General features: G+C 39.0%; 1 protein-coding gene across 1 annotated transcript in view; it reads right to left on the reverse strand.

The window, feature by feature from the left end:
- LOC147733253 (choline kinase alpha-like) overlaps window positions 1-21,849 on the reverse strand; it is a 137,069-nt gene that overhangs the window by 92,316 nt on the left and 22,904 nt on the right. The window contains exons 3-5 of the mRNA XM_086957815.1: window positions 7,624-7,677; window positions 5,217-5,330; window positions 2,882-3,015 (exon numbers count right to left, since the gene is read on the reverse strand). Coding sequence (XP_086813941.1) covers window positions 2,882-3,015; window positions 5,217-5,330; window positions 7,624-7,677 — 302 coding nt within the window. The remainder of the gene's footprint in view (window positions 1-2,881; window positions 3,016-5,216; window positions 5,331-7,623; window positions 7,678-21,849) is intronic.

Genomic DNA, 21,849 nt, shown 5'->3' on the forward strand with positions numbered 1-21,849 from the left:
ATGTTAATTTTCTCCTCTGTTTGGAAAGGCCTGCAGAGACACTTAAGAAAGAAAACAGATAATGCAGCCTATAGACATAGGCTACATTGGCCCACTTATTCATAATGAGCTAAAAAAACAAAAAGGACACAAGGAAGCATATATGCATCAATTTATGATGCCTTAGCAAACAGTTTAAATCTCCCCTTTTTATGGTCGAGTAGACCAGACAGTGTAGGCTACCATTAGATGGTTAAAATTGTAACCATCTTTAAGAATCCAGAGACCACCAGTATCCCACCTTGTTCAGCAGATGGCAGTTGCTTCAGTTCCTTACCTTTGTAATGCAATGCTTGATGATACGTAGCTCACAAGGTTACCTCTATTCACTCCACTGTGCTTACACCTATAATGAAAATTCCCCTACAAGAGAACTGGAGTTACAGGTTAAGAAACTATTCCTTCTCTCGTAGGGGATTTCTGTTTATAGTCATAGCACTGAATAGAGTAGCAAACCCATCTGACTAAGAGCGGCGGAGAAGACAAAGAATCCACAATGGTAGTCTAAGAGAATACATTTCTGAGGGAAGCCTGCCCTACATGAGCATTTGCTCTAGTGTCTGAGTCTAGGCAATATGGTGCTTGGTGAATTAACAAACAGATGTCCACGTGGATGCTTGCAAATATCTGGAATTGGAATATTACTTAATAAAGCAGCAGTAGCCACTTTAGCTCAATTTGAAGAACCCACTGGTGCGAAGTGATGGTCTTCCAAGTTGGGGAGGTCGAGGGGGGGTGGGGGGGGTGGGGGGGGGGTGGGAGAGCAGGACCCCCCCACCCTTCCTCCTCCAGATTCAGGTTGGTATTGGGGGAGAACACTAGAACTACTGGTGCAGCTTTTGCAGAGGATAGTATTGAACTTGCTAGCAACATTAGAATCTCCCTTGAGAAGCCATAAAAAAGCCAAAATTGGTGAGAATCTCACAGGGGATGGTAGCTGTAGCGCGAAGGAGAATGCTTTAGCTTTACTGGTGTGGAACCACTCCAGTGCCAAATCAGCTTTATCATCTAACAGTACTACATTGAAAAGCAGAGCCATTATATTGGCTTGGATGTAAGGGGAAAAGTTACAAGTTCAGAACTAGGCATGTCTCCGGAGAGGGACCCAGGTCTCAAAATTTGCTGTGCCCAGACCAGATTTGAAAATGTGATGTAGGCATTTTGGCATTCTTGGAAAACCTCTTCAAAATAACCCTTCCACTACCATTTGTGCCCTACCCCACAAGGCACAAGTGTACTGAGCAAGGAGGACTTGGAGTAGATGTACTTCTGGGCCATGCTTTCTGCTGAAAAAACGTCCTTCCCCATCTGCTTTAATTCTCTGTCAGAAGTTAGGGAAATTCCCCGTGGACTGACCAGACGAGTAAGAGACTTCTATAATTAAACTTTCTCCCTGAAGTTGAGAAGTTGATTAAAATACTGTCTAAGATTAATGTGCAGCATATTTTGCCCTTTTTGAACCTTAACGTAGATAACCTTGCCACAATCCTAGTGACCAGGACAATAGGAAAGATATACAAAGAGATTTGGAGGCTGTCAAGATGACAAAAAGTATATTGCACAGAGAACAGTTCCTATATGTCCCGGTTCCCTGTGAAATACGGTCTTATACATTGCAATTTGTGCAATAAAAGCACCCAAACATTACATACTTATGCCATGACTGAAAAATGTGGCCAAGAACACATTTAGCGAGTGTACTAAGAAAAACACTAATACATTTTTGCACTACATCAGAGCCAGCCTGGCATGAGAATGTACTGCAAAGTCCTTCATACGCAGCAAATTACAATTATTCTACACTGTGAAAAAATTCTCCAAATTGCTACAAGGTCTCTTTAATGTGTTAACTTCCAGCGCAAATGTTTATAGCTATATATATATATATATATATATATATATATATATATATATATATATATATTTATTCCCCAACTGAATTAAATTGAGGAGCCAGCACACGTTGTTGTGGGGGTTCTTCCCGTTTATTTTCTTAGTTACAGCATTCACACGAACATATGTGTGTATATATATATATATATATACACACACATACACACGTGTGTATATATATATATATATATATATATATATATATATATATATAGTGTATATATACACACACGCACATACACACCACACACACACACCCTTATATGCATGAAAGCTTTCCTAGCCAGATTTGGTGCTCCGGCAAAGTAGTGATTATGCCTGTGAGTGCAATTTCAAACTTTTAATTCTCAGATCTAACAAAATTATTTCATGAACATTTTGTCACATTGGCTTTTGCAATATGCAATGCAAAACTAGCAGGATTTCGAAGTGTTACTTTAATCATGCTAGTAGAGCAATAAAGACATCTAGCTTACTGAAGGTCAATAGTTTGAAAATTCCTAATCTTTGCACCTAGACATGTATACATTCATTTTAAACAATTACACAGCATATAGCAAACTGGGCAAAAAAGTATGTGTTTTTTCTGTGCATGAGAATTTGGTACCATGCTGTTTAGGCGGCTTAGTGTTCGCCATCGCAAAAATGTGTATTGATGTTTCAGCACATCCAAATTGACACTGTGTTGTGCTATTTGAAGCCCCAGGTAAAACCTTGGAAAACGTTAGATAATTTAACAAAAGTAAATAACATTTTGTAAGGTTTCATGCACACAAAAAAAAAAAAGTTGTCCAAAAACAAACCACATTCACAGATATAAGATCCTCAAATTCGGGACAATTAATATTTCAAGTTAAATAACAAAACTACATTGAGAAAATGCCCAGTTGTGCCCTTAAGTTCCTCCCCTCAAGATATTTACTTCCAATACAAACTTAAAGATGCTTACTTTTCCATTGTACCGAAGAGCCACTTTGGTTCCTTATTAAATGGCATTCTCATGCCGTGAAACCGTGCCATCTTCTCTGCTATTTCTGCAGATAAATCCGGCAGACCGAGTTCTTCTACTTCCAGCTTCCGACTCTAAAACAAGAAGAAATGTAGCACTTTACGAAACCCTTCAGCATTTGTATGGCATCACCAACAGCAGGAGGGGAATGTATTTTAAGACATTAATATGGAATGAAACCCGGCTAGCCTACTCACCCCATTCTCAGCAAGTAGCGCAGACCACATCCACACAAGTATCACTAATATACTTACTTTCAAAACAGGTTGCTTCTAGATGGCCCACTTTTACTGACAAACAGATATAAAAGCTTTTGTTTGGTTTGGTTTACTTTTGTTTAAGGAGAACATTTATTAAAATAAGAACTATAGAGTGAGAGCACTGAATGACTCCAGAATATGGTTGAGATAGTTTTCAATTTTTATGGTGTAGAACTCTGTAAAATGCAGAAAAAGGACTAATCATAACTCTTCAAACTTTACATGAGCAAAATAGAAAGTATGCAGAGCTCCACTTTAGCAGTGCCATTTAATTTTTCATGTGGTCATTAAGACACCACTTTCTCTAGTGAGATATTTTTCATTCCCTTTTCGGTCATTGCAGGTTTTCCCAGCACCTTTGTCCTGTTCCCAATGTAATTATCAAGGAATGTCACAAAAATAGTTTTCTTTATTTTTTTTTACAATAGTGACAGTACCACTTCCATCCTTTTATGTTGCATTTGCAGTTTGGAAAAGTACACCAATACAGAAAGTCTACTTTTCTGCTTTAAGTTCACCAGTATGAAAAGTTATAACAAAACTAAAAGCTAATACTTTTGTATTTTTCAGTTCCCGCCAATATCATGAATATACTCTTTTTTTTAATCAATGAGCAGCTCTTTCAGGCTGCAGCTGTGCCCACCAAAAATCATCCAGTTTTGGTGTGCACTGTTGGCAATACAGCAACAAGGGACACCGAGGATGGGATGGACGAAGAGGTTCTGGCCTGGGACTTGTATTAGAATTTCACTATTTAGCATAAGCGCAGTAGAGGGTCAAGACCAGCATAACATCAACAAGTGATGGGAGGTGGTAGTAATGTGGACTGTTAATGCATTGTGATGTAGTGTTTAATTGGAGCAGCGTTGGGGCGGTCTAGATGGATTTGGAGATGTTGTTCCAGATTTCTGGTACATAGATTGAAAAGGCCAAATACATGTTTTTTTCTTTTACACACTTAAGTCTGCAGTCTGACAGTGTTCTGGATACAGATGTGCAGAGAACTACCAGAGTTTGTGAGCTTGTTTGCATTATAAGCTGGGGTGCTAGTGTGGATGGCTTTGTAAATTATGCAGCTGGTTTTGAAGATGATGCAGTCAGGAAAGGGGGGACAATTGAATTCCATCAGGATGGGGGTGATGCGATCATATTTGTCAGGACCAGGACGAGATGTGCTGCAGCATATAGTATGCTCGTAAGTGGTGTCACTGGGAAGCCTAGGAGTGGAGCAGGGCAGAACCACCATCCAGATGTAAGTAGAAGAGCTTGAACAGCAGATCAGAAGTCACTTTCTGGATGTCTTTAATTGGAATTGATTTGGAACAGGCAGTCTGTTTTTGGCAGTGTGTTCTGGAGGCACAGTTTGGTCTCAAAGGTGAATCCAAGTGACTTGGCATTCAGTAAAATTGGTGTTTAAAGCCGTCAATATTCAGGCTATTGAGCCAGGTTTGCATGGTTTGTTCTTCGAAAGTATTGATCACTTTAGAAGTGACAAAATCATATGTATGGCAAACTAAAGAGAAAATCCCTGGCACAAATTTACTTGAACCTAAAGCACAGTCACCATTCTTTTTTTGCAGCTGAAGCTCACCATCAATCGGTAGCTTTGATTTTATTTTAAAACTGCGATGGACTAAGAAAGGCATGGAAAAGGAGATCCTGAAAATGAAACCTAACTTCATTTTATTTAGGATGCTTTGAGCTTAAATATGGAGAATCTAGGGTGTTAACAAAAGCTTGTAAAATACTCCAGGAGAAGCCAGATTCAGTAGGAATTAGCCTACAAGAATTTAGATTGCCAATTTTGCACCAGTTTGTATTCAAGTGCATATTGTTTGAACTCCCTATATGTTATTTGCAATGAAGAGCAAATGGCCTTATGTGACCATCATTACTTTGATTCACAATTTAAATGTTTCGAATTTACCACTCGTAGTATACAAATTAAAGTTGTATCCAAAGTTTGTAGAAATCTTAAAGAAATTCACAGTTGAAAATAAACAATTACTCCTCACCGGAATGAACTGCTCGAGGCGACCTTGGGGAAAGATGCCATATAACTTTGGCCCAAGAGACCTCTCAGCCAAAATGGCAAACATTACTCCTTCCATTACCATGGCTTCTGCACCCTGTAGAAAAAACAGATGCTGGCTAAATACAAACAAAAATACTTCGGCAAGTTGAGAATATACAGCGCAAAGTTTGTAAATGGACTATTTAGTTTAGCAAAGATCATACATACTTTATTGATATGAACTTTTACAATATTCATACAGTAACATCTTTGACTACTTTTGCCATCTTATTCCTGTACAGACTGCTTCATGAAAACATCCATTTCATAGAAACATGCACTAACAAAGCGTAGGGCACAAATTAATACTATAGAATATCATGACTGGACATTAAAGATCCAAAGCCACATGTATACTTTTTTCTGATTAGCTAATGCATAAAAAAGCATTTTAAAACTGCATTACTGATTGGTCGCAATACTTGTGCTTTGGATACCATGTGTGAATGTTTGTGTAGAAGGAGCTTGTTTTTTGATTATACCTTCAGCTACAACTTTCCAGCATTGGTTTTTAAAAATAAATAAATTAAGATGCTGCAAATAAACAATGGTCTGGAAGCGGAAGTGCCTTATTACCACCAATGTCTATTGTATTCCTCCAAATGAAATGGGTAGTTCCAGCCAAAAGACCAATAAGCTTTAACTCCACCCTGAAGATTTAAATTTTTTAAAGATGCTTGTACATGGAAAGTACAAAAACATTATCCACCTCCCAGCAAGATACAAAGTAGGATGAGTGAGTATCTGACCCAGGCAGCTTTAATTCCAAGTAAGACACATTCTTCTCAGGCACTGCATCTTTGAACCCCTCTTGTTCCTTAACAGTTCAATATGCTTGAAGCTGTAAATAGTAGTTATCACTATGTTGTTGCCTAGGATGAGAATGCAATGGATGATAAAAAAAGATGGCGGTTTGAAAGTTTTTCGTTTGGTATATATATTTAAAGGTCCTACAAAAATTCAGGTTCTGTATTTTTAGGCAAGTAAAAAATGAGCTATGATCAAAAACTCCAAGTTATTTCAAGATCAAGTTCTGTGGAGGCGTGGCTGCTTAGTTTATTCCACCGAAACCTCCAGCAACGGTGAAGCAGCGCAGCTGCTTTGCTCCTGTTTTGGCCATATGAAGGTAAAGTTGGCGCATTCTTATGCACCACATGTGTCCAAACTGCTTGCATCTTGTAAAGTCTGTAAGCTATAAAAACCTACCCTTCACCACTCTGCTCAATAATAAGACAACAGAAGTCTGCAAATTGCATGTCCTAATCACCTATACCAAACCCTTCCAACCACTCCATTGAATTAGCAGAAACAACAGTCGCAGGAACTGCTATTTCCAACCTTGATTGTCCATGGAAATGAAACAGCACCATGAGCATCAAAAAAGCCCCCTAAAATGCTTTAGGACAGTTATGAATAAATACTACCCAAGGTGACTCCCCTTGCTACGCAGCCTCGTCCCCAGATCTTACTCCTTGATATGGAGACTTTGATATAATATCCATAGGGTCATCTATGGTGAGCCTAAGCTGCATCACTGAACATTAAAAAAGCCCTTGTTGGGGTTTGAAGGGGCCAACAACTTTCTTAAATAGTTAATGATTCATGGATCCTCCTAAATTAGTAGTGGAAAGCTAATTGGCCACTAACACCAAAGTCACCTTGTCCTACCTCTAAAAAGAGGTCTCCTCTTCCTTTTTTCAGAGGAAAAACAGTGACTGAAGACTGGAATTTACTCCCAGAGCTACGAGCATTCTTCCGCTTTTTGGCGCTGATTCCACTGAAGGACACCAGTCGGAGAATTGGTTCCAGAACACGCCTTTCCCTCACTCAGAAGCAAGCTTGATCAAGCTTGCAAAAACTGCTCTTTTGAATGTTGGGCCTTCAGTGCTATCAGGAGAAGCATTTAATTTTGGGCTGGAAGGCTCAAATACCACATATCACTGTTCAAAGATGAAAGTTTATAAAATTCAAGCATTTGCTACAATCATGGGAACCTGAAGTACATTTGCAAAAAACAAGAATAAAACAATTTGAAAATGGAAAGCAGGTAAGTGCATTTTTGAATTTCAACTCCTCTGCTTAATATAGGGAAAAAGAGGGTTAGAGGAGCCAGCACACTTTATGTACTAGGGTGTATAAATTACAGCTCTAAATCATGTTACAGCTAAAGATCCAAAATCCCATCGCGGTTTGGAATAGTCAAATAAAAGAATCTGCAGAGGAAACTGAATCAATAAGAAGTGCAATGTTTATGTAGAGTAATCATGACTGCATGATGGTGCAACAACTAACCTAAGAATGCTCTACAGAAATACTTTAAATGTATTACAACAATTGGAAATGCTTACTTTAAAGAAGTTATCCCTCTGATCCTCTTTGGTTTCTCCTTTATTACATGACATCTATCAATGAGAAAATGAAAATATTTTACAAACAAGAAAAATATTACATGGCAACCAAAGTGAAAGGTTAGGGCACCTACCTGATTTTCTCCACAACCCAAATAAATTCAGCTCTTTCAATTTACTAAGAAGTACCAAAGGTCTCCTGAAAACCTCATCCATTACAACCCTGCTGAAAAAGTGAGCATGAAAGGGCAGTTTCAAAAGACTGTGCCATGGAGAATGCCAATTAAGGACTTGAAATTACCTTTGATTGCTTCTAAATGTCAAACAATTAAATTCATTGCCGAAAAGAGGAAGCATTATTTACAGTTAACGCATATATGTACTTTCAGTAGTCACTAAGTGAGCTTTATTTCCTTATGGTGAATGATTTTGAAAATTAACGGAAAATACAGGTTTTTTTCACTTTTCTTCATTCAAAACACAAAATCATAGTAGGCTAAAAATGTACCCATATTTCTTCTCCACCCCAACCCCATCTAAACAAGAAACTTTCCAGTGCTACTGTGGATCAAATATACGATTGAGCAGTCTCTGAGCTGCTGTTGAACACAGGAATTTAGTTGAAGTTCAGAGATACAAAGACACACGCTGCTTGTCATTGACCGCTGCAGTTACTAAGCCCATGAAGCCAGACTATAGAGAGTTACTGCTAACCACAGCGTTTGGTCTCTGCTACCTCTTATTGTTTTTTAAAATATTAAGTGGAAGTCTGAAACTGGCTATTTGAAAAAGAACATATACCATGCCATTTCTCACCTAACTATTCTTATACTCCGCAAGCGCCGAGATGCCCTAGGGTGAGTCGAGCGCTATTTAAGAACACACATACATACATACATATGGTATGATGTGTTATCTAGGACTTCATAGACTTGATATGCTCACTCAACATAACATCAGTATCATACTTTGTGGTACCCTTATTCTGAAAATAGCACCGGAGCAGTCTAAATATACTGGACTGCATGCAGTTGTGTAAGCAAAACAAATATATTCCCACTGACGGAGAAGGGAAAAGATGCAGGATGGTTCAAGGTGGTCTGCAGTTCTGTGTATTTATATATCATGTCGACCACAAAACTGTGTCCATACAAAGCAGGAGTCAGCAAAGTTAGGCAGTCTGAGAGGCAGACACCAAACAAAATATCTTGCACTGCTCTCAGAAACTGAAGTGAATATTTTGTTGATTAATTCTCCTAGCTGGCAATCTTAACATTCTTGATGAAACAACTGCAAGAACATTAACCTGCATGCATAATAGAATGAAAGGAAATTATAAGTTTAGTAGTTTATCGGACAATTTATGCCGGTTTATATTGGTATGGTTGTTGTGTAGCTCAGTATGAGGACTGGTCCAGTTACCCCGAACGGTGGTACAAGAGGATTTAGATCATACTGGTGAGGATCCCTTCCCTTTATGAAGTGTGTATGGGTCCTACAAATTAACAAAAGCGGCTATAAAAATACAACTTCATGAATTATGTGCTATGGCAATTTGAATCACTGGAGTGAACAGAAGGAGCAAAACTAGTGCTGCTAAGCAAAAGCTTATGAGCAAACAAGAAAAAAAGATAAGCTAACCAGACCTTTTTCATTGTATTAAGCCAATGGTGTCTCCTAGCACTTAGACACCATGGTGGTTAGAGCAATATATTAAAAATGCGGAGAGGATTGGGTAACATTTTGGATGACGCGAGCGTGAATATAGTCAAGGGAGAATCAGCCTTCGACCGTTCCAAGATCAGTAAATGGGGTAGGTAATTTACTCCATAGAGATATTGCAGAAAAGAAAAAGAGGTTAATTTGTTGAAAATGGTCTATAAACAGGGTCTACTTATTTGACATAACAAGCTTTCTCAGAAGCTGGTAATACTAGCTCATAGCTTTTTTTTTAAGGCAATATAAAAAATAACAAAAACTAGGTCTAAACATTTTGTAAATATACTAGTTTCATCTCAATTATCCTATCAAATTTGTACTATTAATATGAATATTTTCATTGTAAATTAAGATTCAATCTAAAAATCTATTTACCAATCATGCTACATTTTAGCTAACTTGCAGACCTCCATGGCACAATCTTTTAATTTAAAAAAAATGTGTAAGGTGAGAAAAAACATTGGAAGTTAATTTGTCAACAGTTGATGGTTGAGGGGAGTGAGATTCCATATCCAACACCAATAATGTTAGACATCCTGTGGTACGCATGCTTTAAGAGAGGCCAGCTTACATGTATCTAAACATGGACAGCATGTGCACTACCAGCCCTTCCCTCAAATGCAGAGAACTTAGACACCAAAGACTTCAATGTATGAAACAATGCACACGTAAATACAGTAAAAAATTCACTTTTCTCGGAAAAATAGAGCATGGCTGTGGAATCTTTTCCAAACGTTAATTAAACCATGTCAGCTGTACAATGTGCCAAGAGCCTCTGATTTACCCAGTAACTTGCACAGCCTAAATTAGATTGTGACCTGAGAGCAAGCCAAGTGGAGCATGCCTTTCGTGTTTACATATTTTACTGAGAACACAATCTTAAATGAAGAGGGTCAGTTTATGCAATTAATTATCTTAGTTATGAGCAACATTAATTCTTTTTATGTATACCAGACTATAATCTTAAAATAGTCTTGTTTGTATAACATGTACCAGATATATTACACACAATTATGGGTTGCTCATATACTGATACATATAAATAGTTTCAACCCAATAACTATTGGTGCCCTCTTAAGATGTGGATACTAGAAGCACACAAAGACTCAGAACATAATGTCCAAATTAGGATAAACTAGAATCCAATTAAAACCTTGATATTGGGCGATATTATTCATGAAAAACATCTTGAAAAGATATAAAGGCTTGTGATTTTAATGGAAAAAACTAATTTTGGTGTACATAATTTCGGATGCCCTACTGTGTTGTTTTCTTGATGCCACAAAGGTTTGTTATGAAACCAAACATTAAAATACATGGTGTGGCCTCGATATATTAAACAAGGTGTGGCCACGACTGGGTCTGCAGAGTCAGACGGGATTAGATAAAAGAGGAATAATCTTTTATAAAAACAATACATGTTGGTAAAGGTGCTGATTTAGTTACTGTGTATTGCAAGAATCGTGGCACAAAATGCTCTGCTGATTACACAAAAATAAAAGAAATTTTAAAATATTTCTCCCAAATATGAGAGGCATAATTGAAGTAAAATCGGTATAAAATGCTCCATTTCCTAAGATCTCATACTATACCGTGAATCGTGTCTGTCACCTGGAAACCAGAGTGCTTTAGGCACGATAGCATGGGTAATCCTGCAGCAGAGAACACATGCACAAACAAACTACAGTGGTACATTACTCCAGCTCATGCTCACTCCCACCCCGCACCCCGATGCTACCACAAAGTTAAACAAAAAGAAAATGGCGCGTCTGTCTTGACCAGCAATGAAACAGCTCAATCTGATGAAGTGACAAACATGAACCTGCATGCTGGTAGTATTAGTCTGTTTATGCTATGAAGCAATAAGACACTTATAACTAAATACAAATAAAGTCCATGATTGGACCCTCTTTCTTTGAGCCAAGAGGTAAAGATCTGCTTTCCAAATTTAATGGGCTGAGGAACTTGAGGGTGCCGTTGTGCAAACAAACTGAATATTTTTACCCCTGCGGGAAACTCAAAAATCAAATGCAATTGCAAACCACTATAGCAGTAGCAGCCAGTGCAAGTTCCTCGCAACCAGATACATGCCTGGTTTTCTGGCGAACCACTGAGTATTCACAATAGATCAATTTGCATAAACTGTATGCAAACCGCCAACCAACTGAATGCCATTTATAAAAGTCAATTGTAAAATGTAAATTTAACTTACGTGGACATCTTCAAAATAGAGAATGCAGTCCTGCATTCTTGGAACTTTGTTGGACAACCCTGCATTAATCATCTTGCACTATCTGGAAACTTCAGAAGCCATGGTGAAACATGAGAAATCATGGCAACTATTTGAAGACAGTAATGGCCACATGCACAAAGCTTGTATGAGGTAGCAACCGGCCCAATTCCGTGAATTGGGCCAGTTGCTACCGCAAAAAATGTTTTGTTTAATGAACAAAAGTCAAACTGAAAATGGGTAACTTGTTATCGAATTGCAATCTGAGTTTGCGATTCAGTATTTGTAAGGGACATGCCTAGGACATACTTTCCGAATACCTATTCGCATTTTTTGCAACAGTCGCGAAACATTAATATTTTACATACACCAAATGTGGTAACCTATTTGCAAATATGAAGGGGGCTCTCAAGGGAAGAACGTCAAAAAAATTAAAAAATTTAAGAGCAGGCAGTGGTCCCACGGATCACGGCCTACTCCTAAAAAAATTTACCTTTTTATTTAAGGAACATGGGCTGCATTCTATAAAAAAAAGTTGGTTTTATTAAAAAGCAATCAGACATCGTGGTCTGCTGACCCAGCAGGCCACCATCCATGTGATTGCTGAGATTTCCAGTGGGTCACAAATTGCGATCTAACTCATTAATATTAATGAGGTAGATCGATTGGTAACCCCACTAGGAATCGCTTTTTTTAAAATAATTCTTTAGTACATTAGGAATTGCGATTTCCAAATTGTGATTCGGTAAGAATCTCAATTTGAAAATCACAATTCCTAATGTTAGTACTCACAAATGCCCCAAAGAAACAAGATGTTTGTGTTGTGGACAGCCTGCTCCGAGAAGAGACCTTGCTAGAGCTTTTAAGTCAGACCCCACCTTTAAATGTAACCAGACTGCTTTACAGTTTTGTAGGTCTCCCACATAAAACAGGCTTTTAATCTAGGGGCTATACTGCAGTGCTAACATTAACTATCTCTGAGTATGTATTATGTAAGGGCTGCCAAACATGAATGCAAGCCAATACAGAATAGAAGATTGAGGTCGGTGCATTGAGTTTAATTAACCTATATTAAATTTAACAGAAACTAGAAATGGCACCAGACTTTAGATTCATTCTGTTTGCGTTTCTTATAATGTACTTTGTTTCCACTATACTGGTGCTTTAGATTGGTTATTATTATGAGTGCTTATTACAGAGTTCAGAATGACTACATACAGTTTAACACAGTTTATTTAAGTCCAAGTGTAGAATGTTGCCAAGACTGTTTTACTACAACGGCAGCCCTCTAAAGGTTTGTTAATGTTCAAATAAATAAAAGAAAAGGGGATTTGTTTAAATAACCTGAACAACCTCAAGTCGATGGATACCACATGCCCTTTAAATTTGTAAGCGTTTATGACACAAAAAACCCATTCCCCCGTTTTGTCATCGGAGAACAGTAACACAACTTTAAACACCGATGCCACGAATTAAGTATATATGCATAATTAACAGCTTTAAGCTTCAAGGGAGTCATTCATGGTTAAAGCAAGGTCCAACGTGCATTTATAAATCGGTTTGTCAAATTTGTTTTTTCACAGGACTGTGCGAGATACAATAGCCATGTCATAAGTACACATAACGGAATGCATAAAAATGGACAACCATTCTAATACGAGTTCATGCAGGATTACACAGAGTCTTTTGCCATTGCTACAGAATACTGTAATGCCATATGAAATTTGGACAACAAGGTTTCAGGTTTTAGCATCGAGCTACTGGACTGTAGATAACACTACTGTCATTAAACAGACTTTTTCCATCACCAGTTGAGTAAGATTAGCGATACTATCTTCACGCGTACATCTACATGCCTGTCCTAAAAAGCAAGTGCAATATAAAGCTTGGCAAAGGTCTTGGCCCAAAATACTGGGCAGCTCCCAGGACCAAGGCTAAATGTCTAACAAGTTTGGAAAATATATCTTTTTTAACTTAAAATACATTAAACACTAAGGTCGGCACAAAGGCATTAAAGAAGGCTTTTAATTTATAAGGGCAAACAAAGATTTGGATTGAACGTTTTACTCATCACAAGTCACTGATGAGGTCTTTTAAGTTTGAGTGAATTCATGAGATAAGAGACCCTACACAGATACTGCATATTGTATCAGCTTGGTACTGGATAGAAGGGTAACTACTAGGATTTATGAATCCTTTATTCCATGACCGGTTTGTCAAACCTAATATTGTTTAGATCATGGAATCCACGTAAACACACATGTTCTGGAGTGCAGAATACATTCAATCACTAATGGATAAGTATTTGTGAAGGCCTTTAGCAGGTGGAAAGTAAAATATGGAGACCACAGCTCTTGATATGGCAAGAAACACCAATTTGATTGGAGCTCAAATTGTCAGGGATCTTGTTAAAGGCTCCATTTCCGTTTTACTGACAAGGCACTCCCTTTTGAATGCACATTCAAAATCAATGGGCGACTGCTTCAAGAAAGCCTATAGAAAAGGCTGGAGCCCCACATCTCAACATCCATAAGGATTATCAGATCAAAGTTGAAGCAGCTCAAATCACACACAGCAACCTTTAATTTTGATGTTCTGAATGCTTAAGCAACATCTATGATGGCTACTGCAAATGATCCACAAACGTAAAATGAAGCAACTTTTTTACAATTTTAGAAAGATTTGTCTGCGGAGGCCTTTATCGGAGTCTGGTTAAAAATCTGCTTGGTGCAAGAGATTAGCTCTCTTTGAAATTATAATTAAACAAGAGCACACTCTACGATAAAATAAAAACATAATATTAAACTCATTGAAACACATGAGATGCTCCAAATGTGAAAGATGCAGGTTATTTTTTTCTTTGAGCCTCGTGATCCTGTGGCATCTTTTAAACCTAAGCGTTTTACAATTATTGGATGTTAAGTGTGATTTTATGAGTTGAAACCCAAAAGCAAATAATTAGAGGCTGGTTTAATGACGGGAGCAACCTGTGTACAAATCTACATACAGTTTTAAGAGCAACACGTGACAAATGCCTGAAATCTTGCTTGCCAGGATTAAATAGAAAGGCAAATCTTTTCACCTGTGCACGTTAGTCCTTTGAGTAATGCTGCATGAATCAGGATTGACATTTTCTACAATTTAATCCCGCTTCTGTAAATTTAGTGAACAACGCTAAACTAGGCTGAAAAGTCAGACAGGCAGACTATGAAATCTGTTTGAAGGACTCCGAAACATTAGCTCCCCAATTTTATATTTGACAACAATATTCTCACCTCACATGTACCCCAGTGACTTCAATGTAATATCTTGAACACGTTATCAATTAGCTAAAAAACAAATAGCAAGTGGGGGTACCCTTCTCATAATTGCCACTTACTTTGTTTCGACATTCAGAAATCCTGGCCATCTTGAGGTCACTGTCAAAATCCCCCAATCTTATTTAATTCCCCTTTACAGGAGGTGGTTAAAACAACAATGTGTTGTAACTAGAGAACGCCTCAATATAAGCTGTGAATGTTTACCTTTAGGCGGCTTGCTATAACCTTAAGTGAGCTGGACAAACAAGAACAGTCGTTTCACAGCCACTAAGGAAATAAAGGGAGTTAGACATCCAAAAAGGCATTCTTGTCATTAGCATTTACACACCAAACAAAAAAAGGTCTAAACATTGTACTTTCAGGCATGCTAAACAAGCCCTACAACACAGCAAGGAAAAGCTACTAACCTGTAATAAAGGTTTTCCAGAAGTGATAAATTACAAAGCAGGTTCAGATCCTTATTCTTAGCCCGTGAAGCCTTTTTTATTTAGGATTTATTCCGACTAAATGTTTTATAGTGAAGAATGGAAGCGGTCAGATTTAAATACGATTGTGCCATCATCTGTTGCCCAGTCAATACATTAATTTAGAGAAGTAGCAGGACTCTCGGTGAACAAATGCATCATTAGAGGATGGTCAATGAGCAGTTGATCATCCAAAGTACGATCAATTTATGGGTGATGGCACGACCATGAACACTGCATGTCTAATCTGAGTGAGAATTGTACATAACATAGAGCCTGGTTAAAAGCGGCTCAAGAAAACTTTTCACACTAATGTTTCCCTAACACAGTTGGTTTTATTAATTCAAATAAAAGTAGCAAGTGATCTAAAAGCACATTTGATATAGTTTATCGTCACAAATATGCCTAAAAGTTCATTGAGCAATTAAGTTCATCAAATTTGAATTGTTCAGTGTGACAGCTTTGTATTCACGACTGATAAAATATCGATAAATAACTTGTGGGCACATTTTTGGAATGATTGTGTGCCACGCATTAGCTTTTGGAGTTAATCCTAAATGTCAATGTACACTCTTTCCTATATTAAACAAACTGGTCTGTGTGGATTGGCATTCATTTTTGGGGAGTATTCATTTGTAGATTTCTTACTACCCGATCTCAAAATAGTTAGATAACCCTTTGATTGATAAGAGTGCTTTGACGATCTACTGATGTTCCCATACCACCTAATGTATTGACTTCAGAATTTGAAAGAGTGAAACCAATCCACTAGAAGGAATTTGGTAGTTTTACTAAACGATAATGGGTCCAATGCTCCAGGCGTCCCTAGGGGGAAATAAAGAAACTGGAATAGAACATATTACTATTTTCTTTTCTGATGTCTGCCATATGCCACTCAGGAGAGCATTCTTTATCTCCTGAAAGAGCTCTTACAATGTTTGAGGAACTTTTAGCAGAAATGCTGAGAATGAGAAAAGAAAGTGCAATTCCCTTATTAACTGTTAAATCCTACCAATCCCAAGTGATTACCAGCCACTTGAATGGAAAGCAGACTATCACCTGACCCAGCCACAGTGGGCATGCATGCTCTCTGAAGGCAGTGGCCGACAGATGCAGCAATGTATGAGGCAATGTATGCGGATGCACTTTAGATATGCTGCAACTTGTTTCAATAGTGGACAAAACCAGTTTATCAGAAGAGTATTGTTTCACAGAAGAGATGCAACTCAAAGAATTTGCTTTTGCCAGTCTTGCTTTACATTACTCTAGATTATCTGAGAGGCGGGGTGGTACAGTACACTGTAACCACAAATGGGACTCTTTCTCCTGAACCTTGTGGTGTGCATTATACAATACAATGACACTTATAAAGCGCCTGGTTACACCAGCTGGTGGGTCCCTGTGCTTCATGCTGCTAACAGACAAAACAAAGGGGGGCAAGCGGAACCAGGAATAGTGACAGACATATCAGAGCTTATAGTTGAAAAAGCCAAGTTTTTTGTTTTTTCCGGAAAAGGTTCTCCGACTGTTCCGCACGGAGAGCCAAAGGAAGCGTATTCCAATTTTTAGCTGCCAAGAAGCTAAAGGATCGTGCGCCCATCCTGGTTTTTCTAATCTTGGGAACTCTAACCAGGTGAGTCCCGGTGGATCTGAGATGTCGGCCTGGACTATAAGGAGTGAGGTGGTCCGCAGATAGAGCGGGCCTTTCTTCTGTAGAGTGCGGTGGCAGACACACAGGGCCTTAAAGAGAATCCTCTTAGCTCTGGGTAGCCAGTATAAGGATTCAAGTGCTTTCTTAGAGAAAGCTTTCCTGTGTAGATTCAGAGCTAGGTTTGCTGCTGCGTTCTGTATGCATTGCAGCCTGTGTAGACATTTAATTGTTGCACCTAGGTAAAGCACATTCCCATAATCCAGTTGAGATGTCACAAGAGCAAGGACCAGGGTTTTCCTAGCAGGTTGAGGCAAAATGTCCAAGGTTTTCCTCAGCATTTTCAGGGTTCTGAAACATTTGCTTGAAACTTTCCTGGTCTGAGTTTCGAAGGAGAGAGTACAATCCAGCCAGAATCCTAAGTTTTTCACCTTGGTCATGGGGCTGGGGACGGGACATAGAGTTGTTGGACACCAGGCTGAAGACCAGATTGATGGAGATTTCCCTACTACCAGGATTTTTGTTTTGGAGCCATTCAGTTTCAGGCAATTGCTTGTCATCCAGGATGCCAGGTCTTTTAGGCAATCTGCAAAATTGTTAGCTGCCTTCGATGAATTAGGAGAGAGTGACTACTAGTTGCATATTATGTGCATACTATAGGATGTTGACCCCATGGTTCTCCACAATCTCTACTAAGGGGGGAGACGTGGGGAGACAAACAATGAAGAGGGTGTGGCTCAAAATTGATCCCTAAGGCACCCCTTGAGATAAAGCAATGTTTTGGAGGTGTGTGGAGGTTAAGTGGCCCAGAAACTGCAGTCCTGTAGGTAGGAGGTCATCCACTTCAAGACAACACCGTCCAGACCTCCTTGTCTGAGACGGTGTAGGAGGATTGTGTGGGACACCGTGTCAAACACTGCACTAGGGTCCAATAGGACCAGTGCAGTGAGCAGGCCTTCATCCACCCTCATACGTACTGTCTCTGTGGCAAAGAGTAAGGCAAACTCAGTCGAGTGGGATGCTCTAAAACCCGATTGGGACGGTGGAAAAGGTTGTGTTGGTTGATGTGACCCACCAGTTGTGTGTTAGCCACCTTTTCTGCTATTTTTGAAAAATAAGGGAGCAGTGAGACAGGTCTCAGGTTCTCATGTAGGTTCATGTCTGCTGAGGGTTTTTTTTTCAGGGGGAGAATAGCTTGCTTCCATGTGTCGGGTAACCTCCCAGTTTGAAAGGAGGTTTCTAAGAGCTGCTGCACACAGGAAATTATGCTCTCTAGCCCTATGCTGATGACTTTAGGCGTGGTAGGGTCTGACTGGGAGCCTGATTTAATGCTTAAAGCTATCTTTCCCAGATCTTCTAGATAGGGAAGGGAAAATTCTGACAGACAGTTCTCCCCCCACTCCGGTTCTCAGTGTGGCTAGGCACTCAGTGCCATTGCAAGCCTCAGCCGGGAAGGCGTCAGATTTTTGATACCTTTGCGGCAAAAAAAGTCGGCAATTTCATTTCATGACTCCTGCGAACTGGAGGCTGGAGCCACTGTTCTCTCTAGAGATTATAGGTCCTTGAGAATAGCAAAAAGTTATTTGGTGGAATTATCTGCTAGCTCAATTATATCATTGTAAAATGCAGTCCATGGCTTCTTGATCAGGGAGTGATAGTGTTTTAAATTTCTCTTGTAGGTCGCCTTGTTTATCTCGGAAAAGTCTGTCCTCCATTTAAGTTCTAAGCGTTTGCAGGATTGCTTAGCCATCCTTAAGGCATCATTAAACCAAGGTGCAGATTTCGTACGTCTGCAGGGGGCCCTGGATGGCCATGGGGCAACCGCATTCAGTGCCTCAGTAATCCATTTATCAACTACTCTACTTGCCTCATTAATTATGAATAACTGTTGCAGGAATGGGCTATTTCCGTATGAGACACAGCTGCACCAAACCCAAAAACAGGAATCACTGCTACCAATGGTTTTGGTTTCTGGAAACCAGATGAAGCTTAACTAAACCTCAAACAAAACCCTTTCCCTGGGATTTGGTGGTGGTGTTCGAAGGACTGAACAGTTTGTTTGGTGTCATTACATGTCAGGAGTTGTTCCTCCGAGGAATACTCCTAATGCTGTATGGTGAAAAGGAATTTTGGCATTACAGGAAGACAAGTTTGGAAATCCTAATTTTCCACCAAACCTTACACACAAATGCCGGAGTCAAAAGAATGGCCATTAAGAAAGGGCAGTTGAGAGCTATGATAGCCATGCTACTGAGTGTGATACAAATCAGTGATTTGAAAGTGAGTGTGTGCACTTGTAGAAACATGAAAGAGCTGAAGTTCCTGGTCTTGGGTGCAATCCGAAAAAGGTTCCAGGACACCAGCAAGTTCTATTCTGCAATTATCACCGCTTTCATGTTTACAGCTCGGTTCAGAGTCGCAGTAAATTAACAGGACTCACTAACCACACAGGAGGCTGCTGCAGTGTATCTGAAATTTCTCAGACCTACTGTGCCTGTCAAAAACTAAAACTCTACATGACGTCATAATCTAGGTTAAGGTTCCAAACATATTGCCCAATGTTGTAGATTTGGTGGCCATTTGTTTACTTTATTGCTTCTTCCTAATCTCTGCCTTTGATCCGGAATCTACATTTATGGCCTACATGCTGTAAGAAGGAGCAGTTGGGTGGTTTAATTTAGCTTTTTATAACTTGTAAACTTCCCCCAAGGAGATCATATCTGTTTTCAGGTCATTATATCCATCCTCAGGTTTTTTCAAGATTTTTGCACCGGTGATCTGATGGTATTTTGTAAAGTTAAATAAAAACTCAGATGTTTATTAAGAACAAAAACAACTTGGATTGGAAGAAAAGAAGCAACAAAAAAAAAAAAACAATTGTACCAGAAAGGCATCCCCTTCACCAAAGTTGCATTTGGCACTCGCTTTAAAACAAAACTCTGTTCCAATGGTCCAGAGGGTAGTTGGACTCAGTTAACTGGAAATTATGGTGAATCTACATGAATTCAATAAATATGCTTGTAACATGCAACGTTTCCTTCTAGGAAATTACCTTAAAAAAAAAACAGCAAGTTTATGCCCTAAAAATGAAGGAACAATAAAACTAATCATAAAGCTAACCGTTTGTGACTTAGGCCTAGCAAAGTGTCAGAATCCATTAACGAATATATGGCAAATCAATAGACTCCTCTTCAAGTGGCCATGTGCAAATTGAATTGATAAAAGCATTAAAAACATTAGTAGCTGCTTTACTTATTGAGGTGTTAGCTATAGAAGTGCCCGAGAGGCACCTCTTCACCGCATGGCCAAATGCAGCATTCCATGGCAGCATCCAACTGGGAATGGATTGTTTATACCTACCTACGCTAGGACTGATAATTCCATTATTAAGAAAGAGTTCTTTAGATTTTCTAATAGAGCTCTTTATATTTTTTTGTTTCTGTATTGGTACCAAAGGGCTTTTATACATCCAGTGTATGAAGCAACATCTTCGCAGATAACATAAGGAAGAGAAACAACTTGGTTCAGATAAAAGTAAAAAAATAAGAGTTGGGAGAAATGAAGAATGCGTTCATAAGCAAACTGCATTGTTATGCAATTCATCATAAGGCTTATGGAAACAATCCAATATTTTGCTCAGCCATCTAGTTAATGAAATGGCAACTAATAATACCTTACAAAACAGACGATGAAGGTCAAATCTGCGTATCGGTTCAAAGAAAAGGCCATTCGATCTACAAAACTACATTTATTTCCTGGGTAAGAAAGTTCTGTCATTGAGAAAGCATCTTCAGACCTTCTAAATGATCATTTTGCAAGCTGCAGTGACCACCTACTGACATTTTATACAGGAAACGAGAAGGTAAAGAGGGAAGTATCGCAGTAATGTCTCTTTCAGACAGGTCCTTCAATCAATAGGTTTGTATCCGCACCAGACTAGCATATTCATTTTAAAAGCTCAGAGGATCTTGAAGTTAGCCACTTCACCACTTGAATATTCATACACAGCATGGCCTGACAGGGTCAGATTAGTGATACCTTATGGTCAAACTCAGCAACTAAGACTGGGGGTGAAAGCTTCTGCTGTTTTTTTGCCCAGGGTATTCAGTCTGCACAGGAATCTCACATGGATGTATTCATCAGAAGTAAATCTACATGCCACCACAGGGATGACCCGTCTGGTATTAGGAGGATATTAGGAGGATACTCCACACCGTAGGCTCTGTTTCATAAGTACACAAGGGAGATTTCCAGAAAAAAAGTTTTTCAACAGCTGAGCAAAGGGGTGAGCTACTCCTATGAGGTCGGTTTTGGATATATGGATGTCATACCATGTTGTGTTTTCCTGCCATACAAATGAGGGATCTATTTCAGGGGTAAACCACTGCCAGATCAGTGAAGTTCTACCATGAGATTTCTGGACAACACATCTGCTTTTACATTCTCCTCCTACAAAAGTAGGATTACAGCGAAGGTAGGGGTCAATTCAGAAGCAAAGGATTGTTCACCATTCTCCGTAGAGAAGGTCCTTGCCTTGAGGCCTCTCCCTTTGTTAACATAGCACATTTTGTTGTTCTGCTCAATGACTAAATTAGGAGTATCTCCAATGGAATAGCTGGCCGCAAAGGTTTGAGATCTAAAAGAACAGCCTTTGACTTTAGCACGTTGATGTGGTATACTTGTTCCTTTTGAGATAAAGTTCCTTGAGCTATCAGATTAATATGCAAACTTCCATTTCAACATCAGGGCATCAGAAAATCAACTGAAACGGTAATCTGCTTCTAAAAAGAAACTCACTTCAATACGCAGTGTATATCAGTAGTAGGGGGCCCGGTTTCCATGGCA

Source organism: Lissotriton vulgaris, chromosome 2_1 (genome assembly GCF_964263255.1).
Source record: "Lissotriton vulgaris chromosome 2_1, aLisVul1.2, whole genome shotgun sequence".
NCBI classification, from domain to species: Eukaryota; Metazoa; Chordata; class Amphibia; order Caudata; family Salamandridae; genus Lissotriton; species Lissotriton vulgaris.